The sequence below is a fragment of the Herpailurus yagouaroundi genome, unplaced genomic scaffold (assembly GCF_014898765.1).
Source record: "Herpailurus yagouaroundi ecotype Mexico unplaced genomic scaffold, PumYag 217, whole genome shotgun sequence".
Lineage (NCBI taxonomy): Eukaryota > Metazoa > Chordata > Mammalia > Carnivora > Felidae > Herpailurus > Herpailurus yagouaroundi.
In genome coordinates, this window is record NW_024412448.1 from 6,132,305 (window position 1) to 6,159,688 (window position 27,384).

The 27,384-nt window shown below is 54.3% G+C and overlaps 2 protein-coding genes across 4 annotated transcripts; one reads left to right on the plus strand and one right to left on the minus strand.

The window, feature by feature from the left end:
* The first annotated feature begins 111 nt into the window (after nt 1-111).
* On the plus strand, nt 112-19,462 carry HEXD (hexosaminidase D). Of its 2 annotated transcripts, XM_040456737.1 has the most exons (15): nt 112-270; nt 411-522; nt 794-838; nt 1,925-2,062; nt 7,364-7,473; nt 9,393-9,480; nt 13,748-13,912; nt 14,426-14,609; nt 15,685-15,756; nt 16,073-16,268; nt 16,737-16,819; nt 17,831-17,909; nt 17,987-18,088; nt 18,285-18,374; nt 19,054-19,462. In XM_040456737.1, exons 4-15 carry the CDS (start codon nt 1,964-1,966, stop codon nt 19,256-19,258), a joined length of 1,473 nt encoding a protein of 490 aa, XP_040312671.1. In that variant the 5' UTR covers nt 112-270; nt 411-522; nt 794-838; nt 1,925-1,963; the 3' UTR covers nt 19,259-19,462. The 2 variants fall into 2 exon arrangements, with proteins under 2 accessions (XP_040312671.1, XP_040312672.1); XM_040456738.1 differs by lacking the exon at nt 18,285-18,374.
* A 148-nt stretch (nt 19,463-19,610) lies between these two features.
* On the minus strand, nt 19,611-25,139 carry CYBC1 (cytochrome b-245 chaperone 1). 2 transcript variants are annotated; one of them, XM_040456742.1, is made up of 7 exons: nt 25,028-25,139; nt 24,089-24,212; nt 23,172-23,213; nt 22,544-22,617; nt 21,776-21,872; nt 21,123-21,267; nt 19,611-20,791 (listed from the first exon to the last, which is right to left on the minus strand). In XM_040456742.1, exons 2-7 carry the CDS (start codon nt 24,171-24,173, stop codon nt 20,671-20,673), a joined length of 564 nt encoding a protein of 187 aa, XP_040312676.1. In that variant the 5' UTR covers nt 24,174-24,212; nt 25,028-25,139; the 3' UTR covers nt 19,611-20,670. The 2 variants fall into 2 exon arrangements, with proteins under 2 accessions (XP_040312676.1, XP_040312677.1); XM_040456743.1 differs by lacking the exon at nt 25,028-25,139 and adding an exon at nt 24,532-24,837.
* Between the last annotated feature and the right edge of the window lie 2,245 nt (nt 25,140-27,384).

The following is a 27,384-nucleotide window of genomic DNA, read 5'->3' on the forward strand; positions in this document are numbered from 1 at the left end:
GCGAGGCCGTCGCGGCCTGGGACGCAGAGCGAAGCGCTCGGCCGTCGACCCCGAGCCTGGCGGCCAGGCCCGAGCAATCGGAGGCCGAACGCCGAGCAGGGCGGGGCGCCGCGGACCTGGGCGCGCACCTCGCCGGACACCCCGCCCACCCGCGCGCCCCCCGCCCGCCTCTCCGTCCTCGGAGCCCGCTGAGCCTCAGACCCTGCAGTCAGAAGTGCGTCCTCGTCCGCGTGCGCGCCCTCCTGCCGGGCTCTCCGGGCCCTTCTAGAGGTCTCCAAGCCCTCCTCCCGGGGTCTCCGTTTCCTTCCCTGGGGTCCGCGCCACGCCTGGGGTGCTGGGCCCGGCTGGTGCTCCGCGCACGCGTACCTCGCGAGGGCCCAGCTGCTGTGCAGCTTTCCGTTTCCGCACAGGACCTCGTCCGGTGGGTGAGAAGGCACCGCTCAACCAGCCCCGCCAGCAGCCTGGTTCCGAAGGAGCGCAGCTACCAGAGAGGTTCATGCGCGAGGACGGAGTCTGGAGAAGGCGAGCACCCGGAAGGAAAATGTTCACACACTTGCTGGTCTGAAAGGCCTGCCCACACTCCCGAAACTGGGCAGCGGAGTGCAGCTCGGGTGCCATTCGGGGTGCCATCAAGCGTCGGGTGCACACCCAGCGGAGAGGCTGGCCAGTGACCTCCTGCCCCGGTTTTCGGGATAGTCTCGTTTCTGTAGACTTCGTGCAGGAGGGAGCCGGAGCAAAGAGAGTAGCACACTCTTCAGAGATGAAACACTGACTTCTGTTTCTTTTCCTTCAGATTTTGCGGAGATTTCGCGTTGTTAAGCCACCGTGTGAGTTTCAGGTGAGACGTCGGTGCTCGCTTACCTCGGCTTGCAGGGGCGGGAGCAGGGCTTGTCTCTGAACCGGAGGGGATGTGCACACCACCAGTGCACACCCCTCAGCCTGGAAGTGTTTCTTTTAAGTCTGTTCCCTGGAGAATGGAATTGGTCTGTCCGATTTTAAATAATTCAACTTTAAAAGCGGATCTCAGAATGCTTGTTCACAAAACTCATCTACCCGGCAGCTGGTAACTTTTTTGTCATTGCGATTGTTTTGAATATAATTTCTTAAAAAAAAAAAAAAAACCAAACCGGTTTCTGTTGCATCAATTTCATCCTGCCTGCTTTATAATAGGTTTCTTAAGGTTAGGGGTTTGTGAATCCTTTCACAGAATGGGTAGTTTGAATTAGTGGACTGTAAAAATGACCACCATGTAAAGATTTTCTTTCGCTTTTTGCATCTCATCCTCTGTGCTTCTATGTTCACTGGGGGGAAGATTTCAGTCTTTCCCAACTACTTCATTACCCTCTAGATCTTTCCTGTACTTTAACGTAAACTAGTCAGCTCTAATATTCTTGTGGCTCACTTATTTTTCAAATTATCCATGGCCTATTTTAAATCCTAGACAGTTTTCTCTGAGCTAGACTTAATTTTTACAGTTTCTTCCTCCGTAACCAAGTTCACTTGGGCGCTAGAATGTAAATGATTTTTAATGCTCTTCAAAGTAAAATAAAATTGAAGGTCAATTTTCCACAGAAACGTCATACTGCAGGGCCTGAAAAATGTTTACACCTACCTGTTCTCCCCGCGTGGTACATATAGCTCAAGACAGTCTTTCAAACAAAATTATTTTGCGGCCACTTGTGTTATTACAGCCTTCTCGTAAGGAAACAAGTGCTGTTCTGTGTTAGGGCAGATCACGATTAAGTGGCAGAGGTCCCTTTATCTGAACATGAGGTAGATTTCTTGATTCATTTTCACGTTGGTAAAATGAGTTTCCTCCTAGTGGACAAAGCACACCTGGGCGTGTCAGAACAGAAACACAAAGTGTGAGGCCAAGGGGCAAGAAGGAGCCTCTGCCGCTTCTAACTTTGAATTTCTCCACTAGGAAGAAGTGCCCAGACCAGAGATTTTGTCATATGACTTCATGACAAATAGTGAAATGTCAGGTTCTTCACCATTTAAGATGCGATTAGTTCATCTGGACCTTAAAGGAGCTCCACCAAAGGTCTCCTACCTCTCTGAGGTAAGAGCCCCTTTCCCTCTAGTCAGTCTCCCTTGCCTTGGCTTTGGTCTCCAAAGTGGTAAACAGTATTCTGTAGAAATGTGTATTTAGAGCACAACCACGGGGTTCCAGGCTGGGGCATGATGTTGGCAGCAGCACAGCTTTTGAGTTTCCCCCAAATCCCTTTGTAAAACTGAGCAACTAGGGTAGCAAAAGGGGGCAGGGGGAACAACAAAAGAAACCCACAGCGTCTTTGCTGTGGGCTGAATTGTGTCCCCAGAAAAGATATGTTCACATCCTAACCACTTGTACCTGTGAGTGTGACCTCATTTGAAAATAGGGTCTTTGCAGTTATAAGCGACATAAGATGAGGCCTTGCAGGAGTAGAGTAGTACTAATCCAATGAGTGACGTTCTTACAAGAAGAGGGAAACGTAGACGTGGGGCACCCTGTGAAGACGGAGGCAGAGATTGGAGGGATGCATCTATAAGCCAAGGAACACCAGGACTGCCAGAGACACTAGGAGCTGGAAGAGGCAAGGAAGGGTTCCTCCCTGGAGCACCACCCTGCCCACACTTTGATTTTTTATTTCTGGCTCGTAGAACTCAGAGAGATTAAATCCTCATTGCATTAAGCCACCTAGTTTGTGGTGATTTGATACAGCAGCCCTAGAAAACGAATACCCTCTTCAACAAAAGTAGGTGTGAGGGTGTCCCCGTGAACCCCAAGTGGTATAGCCAGACCTCAAAACAGGGTAACACCCATGTGAGATTAGTCACCAGGCAGGCAGTGATGGAGGACAGAGGAAGGAATTCTGACAGGGCCAAGACCAGAGACGCCAGAAAATTGCCCTGCAAGTACAGGTCCTCCGTGAGAGAAGAACTGAGGAGAGGTTTCACTGGCTGCAATTGGAGAGTGAGTGCAGAAAGACTCAGAAGAAGATGTTGCAGAGGCCCAAGGCTCTCAGAAATACCTTCCAGAAACTTCTAGAAAGACAGCCCCACGTTAAAGACAGCAGCGTTGGGAAGAGAATCCACAGTGAGCCGGGCCAGAACATTGAAAGTGGAGCAGAGGAAAGGTTCCAGTGCCAAGAGAAGGGATGCAGAGGCCAAGTGCTGTGGAAGTGGCTGCATGGTGTCTGTAACTCCTGATTCTTCTTGTAACCACAGAGAGGGAGCCCTGGACCGGCCCATCTCCATTCCAAACACAAGAACCTGTTCTTAGGGGCACCTGGAGGGCTCAGATGGTTAAGCATCTTGGTTTTGGCTCAGGTTGTGATCTCGCAGTTCGTGAGTTCGAGCCCTGCATCAGGCTCCGTGCTGGTGGCATGGAGCCTGCTTGGGATTCTCTCCCTCTCTCTGCCCCTTCCCTGCTCACGTTCTCTCTCAAAATAAACTTAAAAAAAAAAAAAAGAAAAAAAAAGAAAAAAAAGAACCTATTCTTAAAAATACAAGAAAACACATCTCATTTAAACCTGAGCAGTAGTGGAAAAAAAAATTTTTTTTTTAAAAAGGGAGGGCGCCTGGGTGGCTCAGTCAGTTGAATGTCCGACTTTGGCTCAGGTTATGATCTCGCAGTTTGTGAGTTCGAGCCCCGCGTCAGGCTCTGTGCTGATAGCTAAGAGCCTGGAGCCTGCTTCAGATTCAGTGTCCCCCTTTCTCTGCCCCTTCCCCGCTCGTGCTCTGTCTCTCTGTCTCTCAAAGATGAATAAATGTTAAAAAAAAAAAAAATTAAAAAAAAACCAAACCTGAGCAGTAGTGGGGCGCCTGAGCGGCTCAGTCAGCTCAGCATCCAACTATTGATTTCACCTCAGGTCATGATCCCAAGGTTGTGGGATCAAGCCCTGCGTCAGGCTCTGCACTGAATGTGTAGCCTGCTTCAGGTTCGTTCTCTCTCTCTCTCTCTCTCTCTCTCTCCCTCTGCCCCTATCCCTTGCTTGTGCTCTCTCTCTAAAATTAAAAAAAAAAAAAGGGAAACAAAAATAATATAAAAACGGGGGAACAAAACACGAGAGACTCATAAATATGGAGAACAAACTGAGGGTTACTGGAGGGGTTGTGGGAGGGGGGATGGGCTAAATGGGTAAGAGGCATTAAGGAATCTACTCCTGAAATCATTGTGGCACTATATGCTAACTAATTTAGATGTAAATTTTAAAAAATAAAGAAAATTAAAAAAAAATACATAGTATAAATGTAAAAAAAAATTTTTTTTAACTTTTTAAATAAAAAACATGAGTAGCAGAAAAGGATTGTGGTTAAATATCATACACAGGCATTGTAAGAAAAAAGAGAATCATGATCTCAGGAACACCATAATGACAAAGGTGCACCAGGAAGATGCGACCGCAAAGCAGATGAAGCTGTATGTAATATTTCAAAATAAGATAAAAGATACTAAGAAAATGATAGGAGCTATGAGCAAACAGTGTATTCAGAAGTAGAGAAGCCCAGCAAGTAATAGCCAGACAGAAGGGTACAGAGCAACTGCTTACCAGGCTCAGGAATGAATTATGACAAAAAAGGAAACAAAGAGACTAAACTAGAAGGACAGAAGTGAGCAGACACCATGGAAAGCATACTCTTGGGAAGTAAATAACGAAGAAGAAGATGTCACACATGAAGAGATAAAAAGCGTTGTAACAAATTGATAAATACAGAAGATAAGCAAAGAAGGTCCAGCTCCCCTGCTGCTGGAGCCACTGCCTCAGTGACCTGCTGCTGGGGGGTCGACCACCCCAAAATTAGAGGCTTCAGACAGCAATTCCTTCCGTGTGTTTCTTTGGTCTGGTGGGTGGCTCTGCCAGTCTGCCCCCGTTCCCTCCTGTGTTTGCAGTCCCCTGACGACTAGGAATGCCAGACGGTCCCAGATGGCCTTACATGTCCAGCAGTTAGTGCTGGCTGTCCGCTGGGCCCCTCAGTTCTGCTCCACGTGGGTGCCTGGCCTCACAGAGGGTAGGCCAGCCTCCTGTCTGCACGGCAGTCACAGGGCAGCATTTAGGCTCCACAGTTGCAAGCCGTCCTGGGCCTTGCGTGATTCTTGGTCAAGCAAGTCCATGTCAGCCCAGATTCAAGGCTGGGGGTAGACCCCACCTCTTGATGAGGAAGACGCTGTGTCTCAGCCATGCTCAACAGTCCTCAGAGCAGGGAACCAAAGCAGTGCTCTAGGACAAATGCTCAGAAACTACAATTCAAAAACGCTTTTGTGAAATTAAAGAATACTTGGGTCTGCATGTGGAAAGGGCATACTGTGTACCTAGGATAACAGACACTAAGGCACCCTTTGGTAAAGGTGTCAGATTAAAGAAAATGAAAATGAACAACTCCTTTGGGCACACAGGAAAAAGGCCCAAGTTCTATATGAGGGAAGGAAAATTAGGCTGGCATCAGATATTTGACAGCAACATTTTATGACAGAAGACAAGGAAAGAACATATTTAAGGTACTCAAGAAAATGAAACATGAATCAAGGATTTTGTATCCAACCAAAACGGTCTTCATGGTACAAAAGCTACAGACCAGCTATTGTAAACATCCAAGAGAATTTACTGACGAACCACCAGCGGCAGCAGTGGCAGGACTGGAGTAACCCAATAATTGCTGAGAGAAAATTCTGCCCTAAGGAAGCATTCCAGCCAACAGACATGAGGAATGACGTCATTGGAAAGTCACCACCTCACAGTTCCTGTTCAGGGTGCCCTAGGTAATGTCAGTGGTAGTTGAAACCATTGGGCAGAAGTTCAAGGCACGGGTCTGGCTGATGCCCCTGAACCCACTGATCAGCCTGACATCACTCCAGTGGAGCAGCCAGACTTGTGATTTCTAGAAGCATCTATGAAGTACTCTTGCCAAAAGAATGAAACCTGGATCTAATCTCACCTTCATGTCTAACCGCCAGCACACACGAGAACAGGAAACCCACGAAAGGACGTCTTAAGAATACCATCCATCAAATCCAAAATTTGGGAAACAGTGCGAAACAAGGGACTCGATTTCCTCAACAAATAAACTTCAAATTAAAAAAAGGGTACCGTTAAAAATCCGAGAACCTTAGAAAATCTGTTAAAACAGTGCAGTGTGGGTGTCGTCTGGACTGGGCTTAAGCTGCATGTGAAAAGATTCTAGACATGGGAAAATTGGAACGTGGATGATTTTAAAGAGTGGTTTGGTTAGGTGGGATAGTTGCTATAGTTGTGCTTGTGTGAAAAGTCTTCGTCAGGGATATGTGTTGAATTATTTATAGGTGAACAATTGTGTTGTCCGGGATTTGCTTAGAAACATTCTAGTCAGCAAAGTGGAAATTAGGTAAAACGATTTTGAGTCTTGACAGCAGGACACAGGGGCCTAGTCTGTCACGTGTGTGCATGCTTGTGCGGTTTCACAGTGAAGACCTTCTCCCCAGCTGGGTCCAGTGCCGGACGGAGTGTGTGCTGGGGACAGCCAGGCCGCCCGGCCCCACAGCCTCCCCACCACCCACAACACAGAGGATCACCACCAACCCCAACGGTCGAAGTGCCAAACGGCTGTGGCGGTCAGATGGCCACGACAGGCTAAGAAGGAAACCGGAGGGAAGAATGCCGAGGAAAATGGAAGATACCGAGACCATTGTGTCGCGTTATCCACATGCCTGACCTGCGTGAGCTCTTTCCTTTCCACAATGTGTCTACCTCTCTTTGTAATTTGCAGTCTACTACCGATTATGAACTTTCTACAGCTAAGTTTTAGCCCCAGGCTCCTTTGCTCCTTCCATCCAGCTTGCGCCAGAACGTCCCCACACTTGTGGAGAGAGAAAGCTTGACAGATACAGCAACAGGAGCGTTAAAATCTTGTGGAACCCGCAACGACCATCATCCAGGGAGGGGCTGCCATTTCAGATACCTGCAGGAGGCCCCTCCAGCAGTGCCCAAGATGTGTTCTTTTCCACCCTGGCCTTGACATCAGACCACAAGGAAATCTCAGTTCTGTGTATGGCAGACACGAACTAGCCCTGAAAATCCTTGAGAATAGGAAGTCGTACCCTTTGAAATAAAGGCGGAGGAGGAGGTGGGAACATTTCCTGCCACGCCCTCAGCCCCTCGCCATCCACAGGCTGAGCTGCGCCTCTGCTCCCCAGGTGCAGACCCACCCTGTGTCAAGTGAAGACTTGATGTGGTAGAGAGTTCGATTTGGTGTAACGCAAAGTATGTATTCTGGTTAAACGTTTCCGGGAAAAATGCGAATCTCAACCACAACCATGCCCTCGGGCAAGAAGGCAGACCGCACGGGGTACAGCTGTCACCTTCCTTCAGGTAGTCGCATCCTCACAGCATCCCTGTTCCCCCAGGTCTTTCCTCTGTTCCACGCCCTGGGCGCCAATGGGCTGCTCCTCGAGTATGAAGACATGTTTCCCTACGAGGGCCACCTGAGGCTGCTGAGGGCCAAGCACGCATACAGGTACCCCAGCCACGGAGAAAGCGGCTGCTTGGGGCCACCCGGAGGTGTGGGCAGGGCAGGCGAGGGTTTGGCAGTGGTGGGGCAGCCCACGTCTGGCTTTTAAACGCCTGTCTTAGTCACGAAAATAAAACACACTCACTGAAGAGAATTTGGAAACGTTTAGGGGGAGGGTGGAGGATTGGGGAAGGCGGGGGGGTGGGGAAGGGGATGCTGCTCTTTAAGGCCATGGTTGGGACCCTCATCAGGAAAACAAAGATTAAAGGAAAGTAAAAGTAGATACAGTGCTTGTGGGTGTACCTTGCTGGGCTTTAGAGTTATGGTGTCCATTTTATTATTTTTTTAATGTTTATTTTTGAGCGGGAGGGAGACAGGATCTGAAAGCAGGCTCTGTGCTGCCAGAAGACAGCCCAATGTGGAGCTCGAACTCACAAACCATGAGATTATGACCCGAGCTAAAGTTGGGTGTTCAACCCACTGAGCCACCCAGGCGCCCCTAGAGTTACGGTGTCCATGTAAATCAATAACAAATAACCCAAAAGGAAAATGAGCAAAGGATATTAACGGGCAGATCCCCCAAAAGAAATTAAAATGTCCGATAAGCATACGATAGTAATAAAGTAAATTAAAACAAGTCAAACACCATTTTGGCTATCCAGTTGGCGAAACTTTTTAAAAAGTTCTAATGCTCTGTGTTCACAAGGTCAGAAAAAGCAAACCTCCCACTGGTAGGCTCTGAAGCACCCCACCGTTCTGGAGGGAGGTTTGGCTCTATGTCAGAACTCCCCAAAATGTCCATGCCCCATGCGCATGCTCAGAGTGTTAACATTGCAGTGAGGTGTCTTTTCACACTATTCTGTTTTTCTTCAAACAGTGAGCACCTTTTGTTTGTTTAGTGTGTTTTTTCAAGTGGAAAAAGTGCTGGGGTATCTGTGAAGCTTGAAAAAGGTCTATTTAAAATCAGTACATTCAGAGAACTGATTAACTTAAGAAATGGTTCAAACACATACAGAAACTGGAAATCATTTTCTTTGAGATAAGTTCATGAACGACAACTGGTAACGCAGTGGGCAACTAGCCCTCCTGCGTGCTGTCCTCACCACCTGGAGCATTCCTGCCCTCAGGCGTGCTCACGGACGGAAGCTAACCCCCACGGGGCTGAGTCCCGCCACCGCAACCTTGAAGCTCTTTACTCTTTCCTCTATTAAAGGGGTCACCGGCTTTTCTGTAAAGGGCCAGACAGTCAGGATTTTAGGCTGTGCAGCCCACCTGGCCTCTGTTACAACCATCTGTGGAGCACAGGCAGTCATGGGTGATAATGTAAATGAGTGAGCATGGCTGTGTTCCAATAAAGCTGTTTGTGGGTACTGAAATTCGAATTTCATATAATTTTTACATGTCATAGAATATTATTCCTCTTTTGATTTTTCTCAACCATTTTAAACTACAGAGACCATTTTTAGGTCATGGGGCGTGTGAAAACAGGCAGACAGATTTGTCCTTCTGCCCATCTACCATTCCTGCCCTAGGATATGATTTCTAATTTCTTGTAAAATGACTTGCTTCTTATAGTTTGGGTAAGAATAGCAAGTAAAAAGCAAACTGTTATTTGAGAACATAACAGCATCATTTTCCAAAATTCTAGAGAGCCCTCTCTGAAACCTTAGGCATATCTTTTGTACTTTTTGGAATAGTGACCAATGGCGACCATACCAGTTTCCCAAGGAGAGTCCCCCTGGAGTCTGACAAGGGAGAGGGAACGTGAACAGGAGCATGAGTGTGTGTGTGTGAACATGGGCTGGGGTGTGAACAGGAGGTGGTGCGAACTGGAGCTCTCGTGTGAACGGGAGGTGTGAATGGGAGCTCTTGTGTGAATGGAGGTGGTGTGAACCTCTCTGGGTGATCGATGTTTGTCTCTCTAGCCCCCCTGAAATCAAAGAGATCCTGCATCTGGCTGCACTGAATGAGCTAGAGGTCATTCCATTGGTACAGACATTTGGACACATGGAGGTAAGTGGGAGGAACAAAGGTTCCTGATACCCAGGTGTGGGGCTCAGGGGTACACAGGCAGGGAGCAGCTCTTTCTTGCAAGCCCCTGCCCTGCAAATGACAGGAGAGCACAGGACTCTAGATCAGAGCGACTTTGTCCAAGGAATGGTGGGAAAGAGCCAGTGGGGGATGCATGATTCCCATGGAGCCCTGGGGGCTGAGTTGTTTTACTTTTTAACTTGTATTCATCATTCAATACTGAAAATATTTCCCCAAGCTCTTGTGTGATCTTCGGAAACATTTTTCACGTCTGCATCAAAAATGAAAAGCAAATTAAACGCTTAGTGGCTGCAGGTTCCGTTTTTCCCTCTAACAGATACACCTGCTAGACCCACGGGCAGCCCTTCCTTCCCTTCTCGAGCTGAGCACCGGGACCGCCCCCGCCCCCACCCCCCAGCCCCCCACACCGCCCAGGCCTCTGGCCTCTAACCTTCCTGTCGCAGCTCCGTGATGCGCTCTCTGCGCTCCGCACTTCCCACCACCAGGGGCCACAGAGCATCTCCACAGCCCCCCAACCCCACCCCGTCCTCCGAGTCACTAAATGCAGCCACGGGTTCTCGTCCCTTTAACTTGAGTCTCGGGCTTTACGTGGCCCCAGCTGCTCCCTCCCAAACCCCACACTGTTCCAGCCCCCCACTTCTGGCTGTGACGCCACTTCTGCCAGCAGCGTGCTATCCTGTAGCTGCCGCTGGATGTGGCGGTCCCCACAGCTTCTCTCGAAACCCTCCCTCCTCACCTCACCCTCTCCCTAGACAATGCGGTGCCCACTCCTGCCTCCCCTCCCCGTGCTCCGTGACCCCCAGACCCAGTCTCCGCTGCCCTGTTCGGCACCCCTCCCACCCCTGCAGTTCGGGCCATCGTGTGCCTTTGCTCCTCAGGCTCTTGAGTTGGCACCTGCTATCCCTGTCTCCACCCTTGTGCGAACTACCGCCTGACCTGCTGGAAGGCCCCCCTAGCGGTGCCCTCTGCCCCGTTCTCTGTCGTTCCAGAGCACAGCCTGGCCCCCCAATCCTGCCCCTTGAGGGGGCCCTTGCGGGGCTCTCAGGGTGCATTTGTTTCCGGGGGCCACTGCAGTAAAGTGTTTCAACCAGGCGACTTGAGACTACGGAAGTGTGCTCTCTCTGTGCTGGAGACCACAAATCCAAAGTTAAGGTGTCCTCAGGTTGGTTCCTTCTGGAGGAGGTCCTTTACCTGTGTTTACGTACCATGAGGACACCCCTTTTGTTTTTTGGGTTTAAAAAAAATTTTTTTTAATATTTATTTATTTTTGAGACGGAGAGACAGAGTGCAAGCAGGGCAGGGGAAGAGAGAGAGGGAGAACGGAATCCGAAGCAGGCTCCAGGCTCTGAGCTGTCAGCACAGAGCTCGATGAGGGGCTCAAACTCACAGACCGCGAGATCATGACCTGAGCCGTAGTCGGCCGCCCAACCGAATGAGCCACCCAGGCGCCCCAGAATACCCACTTTGTGACATAGCTGTATGAGTATTTGCACATTTTGTCTTCTGAACTGTTCAGTTTTTAACGTTCTCTGGACATTCTGGATACAAGTCTGTTAGATGTGTGATTTGCAAGTATTTGCCCCCAATCTGTACTTTGTCATCATCGTCTTAGTGTATCTCAAAGAACAAAAGTCTCTAATTTTGATGAGTCCAGTTTCTCAGCTTTGCTCTGATGGGTCGTACTTTTGGTGTCATTTCTCTGCCAGTCACCAGATCATGAAGATTTTTCCTGTTTCCTTCTAAAGTTCTACATTTGCACACTTCCCACTTGCTGTTATGGTCTGTGTTGACTTAATTCTTGTGTAAGGCCTGAGGTGTAGGGTGGGGTTTATTGTGTTTTGCACATAGCCTATGACCCCTCAAGATGGCTGGTCATGCCAGCACCACTGATTGGAAGATTATCCTTTCTTTGGAATTTGAAATTTGGAATTGCCTTTGTATCTTTGTCAAAAACCAGTCGACATTATTTGTGGCCCATTTCTGAACCATATATATTTTTTAATGTACATTTATTTATTTTGAGAGAGAAAGAGCATGGGGAAGGGGGCAGAAAGAGAATCCCAAGCAGGCTCCACACGGCTGTCCTCAGAGCCCAGCGCGGGGCTTGATCCCACCAACCGTGAGATCGCGACCTGAGCCAAAACCAAGAGTCGGACGCTCAACTAACTGAGCCACCCAGGCGCCTCATGCTTCTCCATATATATTTTAGACTAAGTTTATCTGTATGTCTTTAAGAAACCTTGCTGGGATTTTGATTGAAATTGTATCAAGTCTGTAAGTCAACTTGGGGAGAAACTACCTCTACTCTGCTGACTTCTCCAATCCGTGAACGGGCTCTGTCAGCCTTTCCTTATGTTATTATTTCCCAAAGTTTTTTCTTTTCCTGATGCTTTCAGGACTTCCTGTGTACGTTTGCCTTGCTGTAGTGGTTTGGTTAGTAGGACTTCTAGGTCTGGGTTTCTGTGCATTTATCCTGCTTGGGGCTCGTCGAGCTTCTTGGAACTGTAGATTATTTTCATCACTTTTGTGAAGTTTTGGGCCACGTCCTCAAGTGTTTCTGTGTCCATTCTCTCCTCTTGGCCAGGGCTCCCTTCGCATGTGCGTTAGGGCACCTAATGTCACCGCATGAGCTTCTGAGTCTCTTTGTTCTCCCCACCTTTTCTCTGTGTTGTTGAGCCTGAGGAGACTCTATTGGTCTGTCACCCCAATCACTGTTTCTTCTGATGTTTCAAATCTTCTGTGGAGCCCACGAAATGGATTTTCATTTTTCATTATTATAGTTTAATTCTGGGAACATTTTCATAATGGTTTCTTTGAAGTAATTGATAAATCTGACATTTGGGCCCACATCAGTGTTAGTTTCTATCAATTGGCTTTTTCCCTGAGTCTGGGTTCCACTTTCCTGTTTATTTGCGTATCTCATGATTTTTTGGTTGAAAATTGGACATTTCGGATAATATGTTATAGAGAATCTGACTTTTTCCCCTGCAAGTGGTTGGAATTGCCTGGATTTAATCTGCAGGCCTGTGTCCCCAGCTGTGTGTGGCTACTGATGCCTCTGTTTGTGTGTGTTTGTGTGTGTGTGTGTGTGTGTGTGTGCGCGCGCGCGCGTTAACGCTTATTTATTTTTGAGAGACAGAGACAGAACATGAAAGGGGGAGGAGCAAAGAGAGGGAGACACAAAATTTGAAGTAGGCTCCAGGCTCTGAGCTGTCAGCACAGAGCCCAACATGGGGCTTGAACTCACAAACCATGAGATCATGACTTGAGCTGAAGCTGGACGCTTAACTGACTAAGCCACCCAGGTGCCCCTATACATTATTTAAAAAAATTTTTTAACAGTTTATTTATTTTTGAGAGACTGAGAGACAGAGTACAAGTGGGGGAGGGGCAGAGAGAGAGGGAGACACAGAACCTGAAGCAGGGTCCAGGCTGAGCTCTCAGCACAGAGCCTGACGCAGGGCTAGAACCCATGAACTGTGAGGTCATGACCTGAGCTGAAGTCAGATACTTAATCAGCTGAGCCACCCAGGCACCCCATAGTGTTTTATTCTAATTTGTATTTTTGCCCTGGCCTCCTAGGGGCCACCCCTCTGTCTTTATGGTTGGTGGTCAGCCAGGGCCCGGGCAGCCGTGTGCTTGAGCCGTCAGGACCCACCCTGTGCTGCAGGCACTGGGGGCTCTGGGACTTCACCCAGTCCCCTGCCTCAGCCGTGTGTGCGCGGCTCTCGTTTCCACGGTCACCCATCACATTTCTGGCTGGTGGTAGCCGCCCCCCCCCCCCCCCCCGCCACACACACACCATGAGGACCGCAGAGTTCTGGCGACTTTGCCGCCTTCACAGATGGTGGCCCCAGGGGGTCTGCGCTCAGCCACCGCCGGGCGGTGGGGGGGGGCCGCAGACTCTCTGTTCTTACCACAGTGCTAGCAGGCTTCAGGTGTGGTGTTCACCTTTGGTTCACGTCCAGAGCCCTGAAATGGCTGTCTTGACCAGTGTTCCGTTCTGCACGTGTTCAGGGGAGGACGTGCTGACGTCTGTACCGTACTGAACAGCCCGTGCAGCCTGGTTCTCGTGTTCTTCTCCCAGCCCGGGCAGACCGGGAGGAAAGAGAGGCTCAGCCCGACCCGCCAGCGCCCTCTTGGGGACCTGGAGCAGGCCCTGCCTGTGACTCCGCAGGGTGGCTGCAGCGTCTGTCACCTCCTGTCACCTCCTGTCATCTCTCCGCAGTTTGTGCTGAAGCACGAGGCTCTCGCTCACCTCCGAGAAGTGGCGCTCTTCCCTAACACCCTGAACCCCCATGAGGCGGAGTCCCTGGCTCTGGTGGGAGCCATGATCAGCCAGGTCATGGAGCTGCACCCGGGCGCCCGGTGGCTCCACGTCGGCTGCGACGAGGTGGGTCCTTTGACGGTTCTTCTGCCTGAGCCTCACCCACCGGGCGTCCCTCCTGCCACAGCCCCTGCTCCTGGTCCCACTTTGTGGGTTATTCTCTTACGTACAAAAGTAGTCAACGTACCAAAGGACGAAGGATAAAGCCAGGTCATCCCTCCCAGCTGACCCGTGACCTCATGCGGGCAGAGCCATGGAGCTGGACGAGGGATGGCCTGTGGCCCGAGACAGCCGTGCTGTCCTCGCCCCCGGCAGGGGCAGAGCCAGCCCCCATGTGCTCTATGTACTCGTTGGCTGGCAGACACTCAGGTTAGCTCGCCTTCAGGCTGCTGTGAATGTTCAGAGGAAATCTCGAGTGGGAGTTAGGTCTCGGTGTAGCAGGAGGGCCCCCCTCACCAGCTCCTCCCCACAGGCAGCTGCCACTGAGATCCATCAGCCATGGCATGAGCGCGGTCTCTCTCCCAAGTGTGTCTGCAGTGAGGCCGGGCGATCCGGAGGCGGGCCTGTGTTTCCTTCCAGGTCTATTATCTTGGAGAGGGTGAGGCCTCGAGACGGTGGCTGCGACAGGAGCATAACACCAAAGCAAGACTGTGTCTGTCCCACATGAAGGCGGTGGCCTGCCACGTGCTGGCCCGGCACCCCGCCACGACGCCACTGGTGTGGGACGACATGCTGCGGGCCATCCCCGAGGACCAGCTCTCAGGTTGGCAGGCCCATCCCCCAGGCTTCTGGTGCCAGGAGTAGGGAGTAAGGAGGCCAGCGGCTCCCAGACCCTGGTCTGGGGAGGGAGGAGCACTCTAGGACCCCTGCGCCGAAGTGCTCTCTCCAGGCAACCCCCTTAGAGCCACTTTCTAGATTTTCTCACACAAAAGGGCCATTCCTCCAGAAGGCATTTTAGAGTCTTGTAGGCGTACAAAGTGATGAGTCTGAATGGAGAGTAGCCATGGGGCCCTAATGGGGGATGGGGGCAAAAGGGTCCCACTGGGCCTTGAGTGTCTGGTGCCTCTAACCGCCTCAGCCTCACACAACCCTGTGGCCAGCCCTGCAGGGGTCGTGGCTGAGGCTCTGGGATGAGACAGAGACGTACCCCATGGTCCAGTCACAGCCTCGGCCTAGAGCCTAGCCACTGCCCCCACTTCTGCAGGACTGGGGTGTGTCCGTGGCAGCAGCCCTCCCCAGGTGTGGCCACTAGGGTTCTCACTAGGACTAATTAGAATTAAATCCAAGTAGTAATGTGTTCCTACGGCACTAGTCCTAGCGCCCCCACCGTCACACACAGACAGAGCCTTTCCCCCTCGTAGGAAGCTCTGGGACCCCGAGACTGGGGGTTCGCTTTTTACAGAACTCCCAGAGTCTGGTCATTTCCAAAGTTGGCTGGCTTCATGGTTGCAACATTTACTGTCAAGAACTCAACTGTTTCGAGTCTGTTCTCAAAATCCACAGCCCGCTGGGGCGCCTGGGTGGCTCAGTCAGTTAAGCTTCTGACTTCGGCTCAGGTCATGATCTCACGGTCTGTGAGTTCGAGCCCCGCGTCGGGCTCTGTGCTGACAGCTCGGAGCCTGGAGCCCGCTTCAGATTTTGTGTCTCCCTCTCTCTCAGCCCCTCCCATAGAGCTCATGCTCTATCTCTCTCTGTTTCTCAATAATAAATGTTAAAAAAAAAAAAAAAAACTCACGCCCCCTAAACAAGACAGCCTGTGCTCTGTTGTAATGCAAGGCCTGTGGGCAGCCAGGATGTGTCCAGACGGGCCTCAGCTCACAGCCTCTCTCTGCCCCCAGCATCAGGGGTGCCACAGCTGGTGGAGCCCGTGCTCTGGGACTACAGGGCTGACCTGGACATCCACAGCAAAGGTCAGTGACCTGGCCACGGCCTCTGAGACCCTGGAGCCCTGGCGGCCCAGGGGCTTGAGGTTCATCAGAATCCTGCTAACCGCCTCACCTTCCACTCAGGCCCCTCCCACGGAAGCCCCGGGAGCCCCCTGGCACACGTCCCGTCGCGGGTCACACCGGGATAGCCTGTCCTCTGTGGTATTTTCCACGAGTCTCTTCTCTCACTGAGATTTAAGCCCGCCCGGTTGTGGGCTCCTCCTGGCTTCTCAGTGTCTGGGCTCTGCGGCCACGGCCCCTCGGGCCCCGGGCCGGTCACACCGCACACTTTCTCACTCAGCTCTCCTCATGGAAAAGTACCGCAGGTGCGGTTTTCTCCGGCTGTGGGCCGCCAGTGCCTTCAAGGGGGCCACAGGGGCGAGCCAGGCCCTGACCCCTATCGAGCACCACCTCAGAAACAATGTGCAGTGGCTGCAGGTGGCGGCCAGCGGGCCCGCAGACATGCTGCAGGGCATCGTCCTGACCGGCTGGCAGAGGTAAGGCCACACAGGCCCCGGGGAAGCTCCCGGGCCGACCTGCTCGGAGGGTCGACGCAGCGCTGCTGCCCGGGACGACCACCCCTCCGTGGCCCATCCATTCTGGGCCTCAGTCAGAGGGGAGGCGCCTGGGCGCCTCACACCCCACGGCCAGCCAGCCCCCAGACTCTGCAGAGGGCCACTTCGGCAGCCCCGCCTCCAGGGGGCCACACGTGACTCGTCTCACGTATGGCGGGCATGGGGACAGATTTTGGCTCCTTGGGGATTTCACACCATTTGAAAAGCGGAGCGGCACGTGAACCCCTCCTCCGGACCAAGGCCTGGTCCATTGCTGCGCCCGGGAGGGCAGAGGCGGAGGCAGCTGCGGGCCCCCAGGCAGGGCCTTCTGGGTGGGATGTTTCCAGAGGCAGCAGCCAGCTCCGTCTCGTGTGCAAGCAGGAGCTGAGCGCCCCTCTCCCCTGCACTTAGGTACGATCACTTCTCCGTGCTGTGCGAGTTGCTGCCCGTGGGAATCCCGTCCCTGGCCGTCTGTCTGCAGTCGCTCCTACACGGTACGGTCTCCTGCTCCTCCCGGGTGGCGGGAGTGCCTGATGCCGCCGACTGTATCTCCTTGGGGCCGGACTCTGGTCTTTCACACCAGCAGAGGGGGGCTCAGCCACCCCCCCCACCCTGCTGCCCCCAGAGAGCCCGTGAAGGAAATTCACCATGGGTGAGGTGCAGAAAAGGGCCCTTGCTATGTAAATCCACTGAATGCCCAGGCTGGCCCCGGCACTTGCCACTTTGGCAGAGACGGGGACTCGCAGGTGGCACAGAACCATGTGCACCTGAACCACAGGACTGCTTGGCGCACGTGGTGCTGGTGCAGAGAGGCGTGGGAGGCCCTGGGGGGAGCAGGCCCGGCTCCCAGACTGCGTGCAGGCTGCCTGCAGCAGGAAAAGCACAGACGCCCGCCCTCCACTCTATTCGATGGCTTCTGAAGTGGTGGTTGTGAACCGCTAGGAGGAAGGCACAGGGACACCCCAGCGGACACCCCGTTCATGCTGGGCGCTGGCTTCAGCTTCCCTGCTCCATGGAGGGCACTGCTGCTGTGGAGCCCTCCACCCTCCGCGGACACAGGCCTCCTGCCCTCCCAGCTGGCACCCTCCTGCACCAGTGGCATGTGTCCACCCACACTGACGTGGAGCCCGGCCCACAGTGGTGCCTGCAGGCCTCTCTGGTTCTTTCCAGTTGCTCGGGACGGCTCATGTGAGAAACCACACTTGCCGGGTGCCGCGTGCACCCGGGACACCGTGGGGGCGCCGGAGGCACAGCCGGCGGTCTCCCGAGGGGTGTCGCTGCTCTTGATTCTCTGTTTTCTTGTTCTTAGCATAATGAGCCCGTTTTCATGTGTTTAATAAGAAGCCACGGGCCCATCTGTCCCCGAGGTCTCCTTGGGGCTGGCACCTGCATGCTGGCCTCCTTGGCCACTTTGCTCACCACCAGGCCAGCACCGTGGCACAGGGCCCCTGCCTCGCTCCCCTCCGGAGGCCCCTCCAACCACCTCCATCTGTGGTTGGTTGCAGGAGGCTTTACCGAAGACGTTAAAGCAAGAGTGGAGAACTTTCTTGGGATCTCAAGCCTAGAAATAACTGATCTTATGAGGTAACCTGCCCACCCCCAGCCCTGCCTCTGCCCTCGCACTCTGTGGACCCGTCTCAGCACGGTGGCTCTCCGTGCAGCGAGGGGGCCGGCTCCTTCCCCGGCAGCGACATCCTGGCCCTCGTCACGCACGTCGGCCTCCACCTGCGCAGCTCTGTGGACACGCTCCTGGAGAGGGACAGGTGAGCAGGCAGGGGCTGAGCCCCACCCCGCACTCCCCCCGGGACAGGGTGAGGGTGGTCACAGACAGACTTCCGGGGGCAAGCAACTGTTTAAAATGCCTCCCAGACTCCTAAGTTTTTTACAAGTATGATCTTAAAACCACCGTGGGGCAGACACGTCAGCTGCAGCGGGTCTGCCTGTGCGGACTGCCTGCAGGTACGTGACCGGCTGGTTCAGCCCCTATCACCGCGGGCGGAAGCTCATCCACCCGGTCATGGTCCAGCACATCCAGCCCCAGGCGCTCAGGTAGCCGCCCCCTCCCCGCGGTGCCCACCCCCAGGGCTGCGCGTCCTCTGCCGCCTGATGACAGCTTTCTGTGGCTACTGGCTTTGAACTAAGACAAACTCTGTAGGTATCGCAGCCACGAATTCCTAGGTGAGTCAGCTTTGCTGACTGCTGTGCCTTCAGTGTCAGAGGCTAGGCCATTCCCACCTGAGAAGGTGAGGGCCCAGGGCTCATCATGGAGCCAGACCTGCTGGAGACCTGTCCTGGCCTTGCTGCTGCCGCATGCCCCCCCCCCCCCCCCCCCCCAGCACCGTGGGGACAGAGTCCCAGCCAGCCAGCCAGCCAGCCAGCCCCCCTGCCCCCGGGCTCTCCTGGCTCACAGCTCTGAGCCAAGGCCAACTCAGTGTCCATGCAGGGTTAGATGCCATCAGATGCTGTCAGGTTCACACATAAAGAAAAACCCTGCCAGCTAGATGTAAAGAGCATTCCAGTTTTAGATGTGAAAACACAATAGTCACTCATTTATCCCCAACAACACTGTGAGGTGAGCACTAATAGCCATGTTTCATGGATGGGCAAACTGAGGCACAGAACCATACCGACCTGTAGGGTTGTTCGGAATGTGAGCGTAGCGCACAGGCTGTGAGCTGTCACCCAGGGGTGCCCGGCAGGCGGGCTCACCACGGGCACTGGTCCTCAGCCTCCTGGCCAGGTGGAGCACCTTGGTGCAGGAGCTGGAGGCCGCCCTGCATCGTGTCTTCTACCCGGACGCCGTGGAGGAGTGGCTGGAGGAGAACGCGCGGCCCGGCTTGCAGCGGCTGCAGGCTTTGGTGCAGGACCTCAGGGAGGCGGCCGGCGCCGGCCCCGGCCCCAGCCCCAGCCCACACTCGGGTCAGGACCCCTGAGGGGAGGGGCCGAACCTGAGCCATCCCCTGGGGCCCCCCTAGGTCTCTGCCAGGCGCCTGGGACTGCCGGCCACAGGCAGCACCCGCGGCGCGGACCGCCGTCGATGGAAAGGCCGATGGAAGGCATGATGTGCCGGGCCTACTTGCTAGTCTGCGTGGGAGCTTCAGCTCTTTTGAAATAAAGGGAGTGGAAGCTAGAACTGCCAAGGATCTGGCTGGCTGCAGTCAGGCCTGCACAGGGGTCCAGGACCCGCCTCACCCCGGGGGCCCAGCAAAGTTGGGGGTGGGGGGGAGCCGCCTCCAGAGTACAGAGCATCTCTCGTCTGGGATGAACACACCACAAACCCATTATGACGTTTCATACTTTATTTTAGAAAAAGGCTTTGACTTAACCACTTAAAAACCTAACTTTGGCTTGTATAAATGACCGTGTCCTCAGATCAGGGCTAGTTGGCGGCCACCATGGAGAAGAGGGAGCGTCTTTTTCTCTCGCTTCCTAGAAACTACTGTCCTCACTCACCCAGGGCCTGGGGACACTGCAGTGCTCTGTGTCCTGACCATTCCTAGACACAGCCTCCTGAGGGCCTGCTGAGAGGTGCCCTCGCCGCCCTGCGGCCCTGGGCCCCACTGAGGGGCAGCTGTGGGCCCAGCCCACCTCTTGCCTGGGTTCAAGAAGCTAGGACCTGATCCTTAAGGGAGATGCCCTGGCTTAGGCCTACCGTGAAGCCAGGAGAGCCTCCTCTTGACCAGCAGGCTTCGCCTAGGCTGAGGCCTTCTCTGCCCTGTGACAGCCCAGCTGTGATCCCGGGCAGAGACTGCTGTCTGTGGGCTGGGGAGGTCTCAGGCGTGGCCACAGTGCACACAGCCAGACAGGACCCTCGCCATCTGCCCTGGGCCCTGCAGACCCTGGGCAAGGAAGGACCTCTCTAACCAATGAGGACATCCAGCCGGGGAAGGGAGGTTGTGTGTAGGGAGCACTGGGATTCCTGGGGACAACACGCCAGCATGGGCATCCTCAGAGCCTGACCCAGCTGCTGGCCCTGTGCTCACCTGCTGCACCGGGGGGTTGAACAGCTCAGGGGGAGCCAGTGCTGGCAAACCTTCCTCCCCACCCTGGGGAGCCTGGGCATCCTTCCCATCCCAGAGACCCGGTCCCCACGCTGCCCAGGCTGGAGCCGTCCGATGCCAGGAAGAGGCAGATCTGAGGCTCATGCCCTCCCCGGACACCTCAAAGCCCGCAGAGGAAGTCCAGCCTGTGGCGTCCTCAGAGGACAGAAGCAAGCAGCAGGAATGGCTGAGGGTCCCACCCCGGGGCTGCCAGGGACACAGCCAGGCGCTGGAGGAAGACTTGCTGGTGGCCCAGGAGGCCCACGAGGGTGCCACCAGAACCAAGGCCAGGGGCTCTGCGGGCGTCAGCTCTGGCTCCCTGGACCATCAGCCTCACTGTCACTGCTCTGAGACAGCTCCACGGGGCTCTCAAGGCGGTGCAGTTCCAGGAAGGTTGCAATAAGCTTGGCAATGGCTTCCACGTCACTGGGCCGGGCAACAACAGGAGGGGCAAGTTACCCTGGCAGAGGTGCTGGCCAGGAAGACCACACCTACCTCCTGCCGGACCGCCCACTTCCAGGACGTGGTGCCTTCTGGCCCCGACCCTCACTTGACCCCAGACCTCTGTCCTCAAGGAGACCCTTCTGTCCCTGTGGGGACTTCCAACATTCCCCTAGTGGCAGGGACAGTCCATGTGTCCCCAAGTCCCCTCCCTGTGCCCTGCCGTGCTGGGCAGTCCACTGTGAGGGCCACCTGATGGGGGTGAGGGGCACAGGCAGCCAGCCCTGGCCAAACGAGTCCCCTGCCCACGGCTTACCTGCGGTGACCCATGATGGCACTCTGGGTGAGCGGGTGGGAAAAGCCCGTCACAAGCCGCAGCACCACCACGTAGCCCTTCCCGAAATAGCGGACCTTCTCCTCCTCCACGTTCACGTCCCGGATGTCATTCAGTAGGACCACCACTGCGGGGGAGCTGGTCAGTGTCTGCATTCTGCCTACCTCCCGCCTGCCCCTCCTGCCTGTGTGCTGGGCACAGCCACTTCAAGGCTACCGTACAGAGACCCTCATCACTGGTCAGTGACCACAGCGCAAGGTTGGGCCACTAGCATTGTCTGGGCATCTAGCACTCCTGCCGGCCCCTTGAAAACTCTACCCGTGCCCTCAAGCGCATCAGGGAGGAGCTGAGCTCTATTTTGCCCATCTTTCTGCTTCATCTTCCCCCAACTGCTGAAAAATGCCTTCCTGGTCCCTGATGGCTGGCCACTGAGCTAGGGGCTACCCGGCAATGTCTGGGGACACCCTGTGTCCACCAGGCAGGGCAAAACCCCAAGTCACTGAATGGCCAGCTTGGACCCACCCCACTTCCAGGCCTTAGGCCTGGTCTCTGTTTTCCACTCACCACCCTCCATCCAGCCTGGGGCAGCCGGCCTCCCGCCACACCCCAGGTCCTGTGCACTCTCTGTGCCTCACCTTGGTCGTGACCAGCTCGGAAAAGAGTCAGCAGCTTCTTATACAAGCTGAACGTCTTCAGCACAACCTTCCCGGTGCCCTTGTTGAAGACAGCCTCCTGGAAAACCGGCCAGAAGGTGATCACCTGGCTGCTGGCCTCTCTGCAAGCCAGCCACACACAAAATTTCCAGAGAGGAGGCCCGGAGTCGCCAGAGCAGACGCTCAGGAAGACACCCAGCTGAAACCCAACCCTGACGGCCAAGTGCTCTGCCAGAGCCAAACACCTGCAGCCAGATGCTCTCGTGCTCCTGTCTGTTGGGAGCACGGGACCATGGTGTGTAGAGAGAAAGAGGGGCATCAAAGCAGGTGCTCTCTGCAAGCAAAAGAGAAGTAAGCACAGCAGCTGAGGTTGTCAAACAAAAGCATGGAGGTCAAAGCTCGAAGGTCAGAGAGCAACGCTGGGTCATGTGGTTCCTCATGAAGGGGACAAAGGCACAGGGGAGGTTGTTGGCCACCAAGGGAGACAGACATTAGCCACCGAGGGAGCCCATCATTCTATTCTGTGCTATGGCAACACTCAAGAGTAAAGAATTTCGGTGCAAACAGTCACGAAGAGCTTCTAGGAGAAAAACAGCTTCAGGAGGTTTCCCTGCCCAGGAGCTGAATGCCACTAACCAGAAACCACTAAGCTAAAAGTTCAGGCCTCAGAGCCTCTCCGTCTGCTGTGATGCCCATGTGGGGAAGCCCGGAGCAGAAACACCTGAGCGCCCTTGCCTGTGCTGACCTTACCTCCCAGTCCTCCAGGTTCTGCACGGCCACGAACAGGCAGCCAGTAACGTAGAAGAGTTTCCAGCCCAGACTATCTGAGGAGCAAACACAGGACGCAGCCAGGTGAAGGGGAAAGGCCATGAGGGGCCCCGCCCCAGTGGACACTGGGCAGGAGTGGTGTCTGGGGCTGGCTGGCTGGCTGGCTGCCCGTGCCTGCAAGGAACCCTGGCCCAGGACGGCCAGCCAGCTCTGGGTGCCCTCAGCTCCCCCTCCAGTGTCTACTGGAGACAGAGGAGTTCGGCTGGCATAGCCTGTGACAATGGAGGGGCAGGAACTTACAGGGGGGCTGCGAGTATGGCTCAGCCTGCACCGGAACATCAGGCTGGCACAAGAGAGCACCTTTTCGCAGAATATTTCATGACACAGGAAAATGCTCCAGATATAAGGGGAAGGCACAGGCTTCATGGCACAGGCATACTAGGAAAACCACACCAGTGCACAGAGCTGGGGCTACAGAGGCAGGGGCGCCAATTCCAAAGGCTATGCCTCAGTGGGTCACGAATGAAGGGTTTTGTTTCTTTGCTCTATTTCCCAAACGGCAGAGGAAGTTACTTTGCGGGGCAGGGGGTGAACAGATGAAGCACCTCACCTCCACTGTAGTAGGCGGCAGCCAGGCCAATAGACAAGATTCCTGCAAAGAGAAAAGAAAGCAGGTGCCTCAGTATTGGGCCACCACCAGCCCAGAGCCCCCTCCTCCCAGGAGCCCCAGGCCCAGACAAGCAGGCCTTTCGGGGGCCAGGGATGGCTGCAGGTGGGGAGCAGGGGGACAGAAGACCACCAGGCTCACAAGTGGGGGAAACACACTGTATGTTAAGTAACTACAATTTAAATTTAAAAAAAAAATTTGTTTTTAAGTGGGGGAAACATCCAGGGAGTACACTCGGAAACATGGCAAATGCCATTCACAGTGTTCCCTGGACACGCTTCTCTACTCAAGTTTCCAGGGCTGAGTGGGAACCAGACAGAGAAACCTGCCAACAGCATGTGGTGTGGAACGAACACAAGACATATATAAAGTTCACTATATGGCACATGAGGCAGAACAGGCAAGAGGCCACATGCAGGGTGACGGGAAAGATGAACCGGAGACCACTGCTGATGGCGCAGCCATTCCAGCCCTCACTCCTTGGATCCCACCAACACAGCACAGTCGGGTGCAGGACCCTCGGAAAGACGGCGCCAGGGACGGAGAGAAAACAGGAATGAACTGTGGCCCATCACGTGAGCCTGCAACATACACCTGCAAGCAGGTGTACGAAAGCAAGTAAAAGGGTTACGGCAAGACCTCAGAAGAACACACACAGTAGGAGAAGCTAAGTGGTGAAAAGGGGGCTGTGGGAATTCTCTGCAAAGGCATGCACAGAGAGTAAAGGCTGGGAAGATACAAAGCAACAAAACAGTTGCTATACTTGGGGGTAACGGAACAAAAGAAGAACAATTTAGTTTCATTTTCATCTTTTTTTAAAGGTAGATTTTTAACTTGAGGGAAAACATGGAAATTCTTACCAACAAGCAGAGACCAGGACCTGATGCCTGGCGCCCTCTTCAGATGGAGGCAGGAGCTGGTGCGTGACTCCACCTGCATGTACATCCCTGGACCGCGAGGGCACCACTGTCAACAGGAGACGGGCTGCGGACGGGCAGACAGACAAATGGAGTCCTCCCGCCACTGTCTGCACACAAGCGCCCAGCTCCTCCCCAGGAAGGAAGCCTGGGCACCGGTGGAACCAGTCAGCTTGTGCCCACGGCCATTTCTGCAGCCCCCAGAGACCCTTTCTTTTTCAAGGCCCTTCTCTGCCCAGTTACACCGACTGGACTGGGGCTACCTGCCCTGCTCAGACTCGCAAAGCGTCAACAGGCACCTGACCGCCACCTGCCCCCGTCCAACTTGGAAACCGTTAGCCCTCCGCAGTGTGCATTCAAGCTTCTGACACCGCAGCAGAACCCACCAGCTCGCCCTCATTTCCCTGTGCCGGCCTCCACCAAGAAAGGGAAGTGAAGGCTCGCGGTAGCTTGAGTACGCCCTGGCGTTGGCCGAGAAAGCCACTCTACGATCCCCTCCGGCCGCTGGGACAACAGGCTATGCAACGGAGGGTCAGGACGAGCACAAGCATCTGCTGAGTAAATGCTGCGCCGAGCGCCCTAACTGCCCCGAAGACCGCAGCCCCCGCAAAGCACTACTCGAGGGACCCAGCTGGTGAGTAGCTTTGCAGAAACTCCAGGAAAGTCAAATCAAGCATCTGACAGTAAAGGGTGCATTCAAGCGACACACCCAGGTCCTAGATCTTGGACCACCACTGGGCTGCCCCCGACCCCCACAGCCAGGCCCTGCGCGCTCGGCCCGCTTCCCGCAGCTCCAGGACGCCCTGGAACCCAGGCGTGGCCAGCCCGCGCCACCTGCAGCCCGCCCGCAGCCCTCGACGGTGGCCCGACCCCCGACCCTACCGAGCGCACGACCCGGCGGGCGCGAGCGCAGGGCCGGGACCTCGCGGCGGACAACCAGCCGCCGACTTCCGGGGTCGGGGTTGGGGCGACTGACTTCCGGACTGCCAGGGGCGGGGCGGCACCGACTTCCGGACTGCCGGGAGCTGGGGTACCCACTTCCGGGCTTGGGGGCGGGCTGTGGGTGGTTTCCGGGGCGGAGGGCGGAGCGGCTGACTTCAGAACTGCCGGAGGCGGGGCGGCTGACTTCCGGACTCTAGTGAGCGGGCGTCGCTGACTTCCGACGTTAGGGGGACGGATTGGGGGTAATTTCTGGACTGCCGGGGGCCGGGCGGGGTGGCTGACTTCCGGATTTAGGGAGCGGGAGTTGCCGACTTCCGGGGTTGGGGACGACCAGGGAGTGGCTTCCGGACTTCCGGGGACGGGGCGACTGACTTCCGGTATTTGGGCGCGAACTGTAGGAGGTTTCCACCCTGCGAGGTGCGGAACGAAGGACTTCCCTGACTGCCGGGGGCGGAGTAGGGCGGCTGACTTCCCGAGCTGGGGTGGGGCTGGGGTAGGCCTTCAGGCCCTCTGGTTCCTCCACTGCTTGGAGGGAGAGTGAAAGGGGTGCCATTAAGGCACCTAGGTGTTGTGCCGGAGCAAAGCTAGCAAATGCAGTCAGGAAGCATTTGCAGTCAGGAAGCAGGCGACCGCCTATGCTGTTGACAGCCACGTGCTAAGGATGCCACTCTAACTGGGGGTAACTGAGCCCTAGAAAGTCTGTAAATTATGCCTCAAAAAAGCCTCACTTACAATGTCAATAAAAAGCAGTCTCTGAAGTTAATGTAACAACAGACGTATACAAACTATGGCAGAAAAATGTAAAAACTTTAATATCGAAGTACAGCTAAAATCATTCATGGTTTGAAAAGTTATTGTAAAAAATAAATCCTGCTACTTTGATCTATAGATTCAATGTATCCTATTAAGATGTTAACCTTAAAAATAACACTGCCAGCTATTTTACCAGTAAAGATGGGGTTATTTGAGAATAGCAGAGAATCCCAACCCAGAACAACAAGCAAGTCTGGAGACCAGGATGTGGAGGCTCTTTTATACAGTCGGTGGGTGGGCGGGGCTGATGTAAACAGAATGTCCATTGGACTAAACTGGGAGCTGGGAGTATAGTGTCCTCTCATTGGCTGGGCTGTTGCCGGAGCAGCAGGAAACCTTCCTGTTGCTGGGTAAGTAGCGTCCACCTGCAAGGTGCCTCTCCTCCTGTTGAGTCTGTGAAAGAGCGGATCTATGCGGCCGACTCCATCTTGTTCTGTGTCCTCCACCTTGAGTGACTATGCCCCCGATATGCCCCCTTTCCGGGAAAATCGCAGAAACCTTAGACCACGCCTCCTCCCCTTGAGTAAGCTGCTCACCCGTTCAAATTTCCAGATCAAAACACACCTGGTGACCTGCGTAACAGGACTCCAACCCTTCCCCAGCCAATCGCCGAGGCCACGACCCTTTCGCAGCCAATCGGCTGAGGCCACAGCCATTACCTCACCAACTGCCCCTAGACCCCTATAAAACCTTTGTGCTTTTGAAACTCTCTCCCGTATCTCGCCGCTGTGTCGGTGCAGGTAGGGGATTGAGCTCGAGCTAGCTCGAATAAAGGCTCTTTGCTTTTGCATTGGACTCGGCTCCCTGGTGGGCTTTGGGGATCGTGAATGCTGGGCATAACATCTGTAATTGCTAACTAATGCTGGGCCAACAGCTCCCCCTGCCTGCCTCCTAACTCCACTCTAAAGTTTTCCTTTTATTATACTTCCCCAAGTATATTAACAGACTACAAGTTTAAGGTATTTTTTTTAATTTTTTAAATATTTATTTTTGAGAGAGAGAGGGAGAGAGGGGAGGAGGTGGGGGAGGGGCAGAGAGAGCCAGAGACACAGAATCCAAAGTAGGCCCCAAGCAGGGTTCAAACTCAGGAGCTGGAAGATCATGATGTGAGCCTAAGTTGGACACCCAGGCGCCCCTCAACAGGCTAAAAATTTAAATCTAAACAGCCCATGCAAGGCAAGTGGGGGAGGGTAGGTGTAAACCAGAGATCCTTAACCCCAAAACAACTTTCCCAGTGTAGCTGGGAAAACAAAACACTCACGTGTTTGTGATGATAGTTTATCTACTGCTAATAAACATGCCCTGATGTCTGCGAAAAAGAATTGTGGTAAGAGAGACTGTTTTCTCCAGGAAAACCTTGTGATGCCCGCATAGGTGGCCTTTCTGCTCCCTCGCCACCAAAACACCACCTTCCCTTACTGCGGCCAGATGAGGACCCGAGTAGGACCCTAACTTGCCTTTCTAATTCTGACCAGATGAGGAAA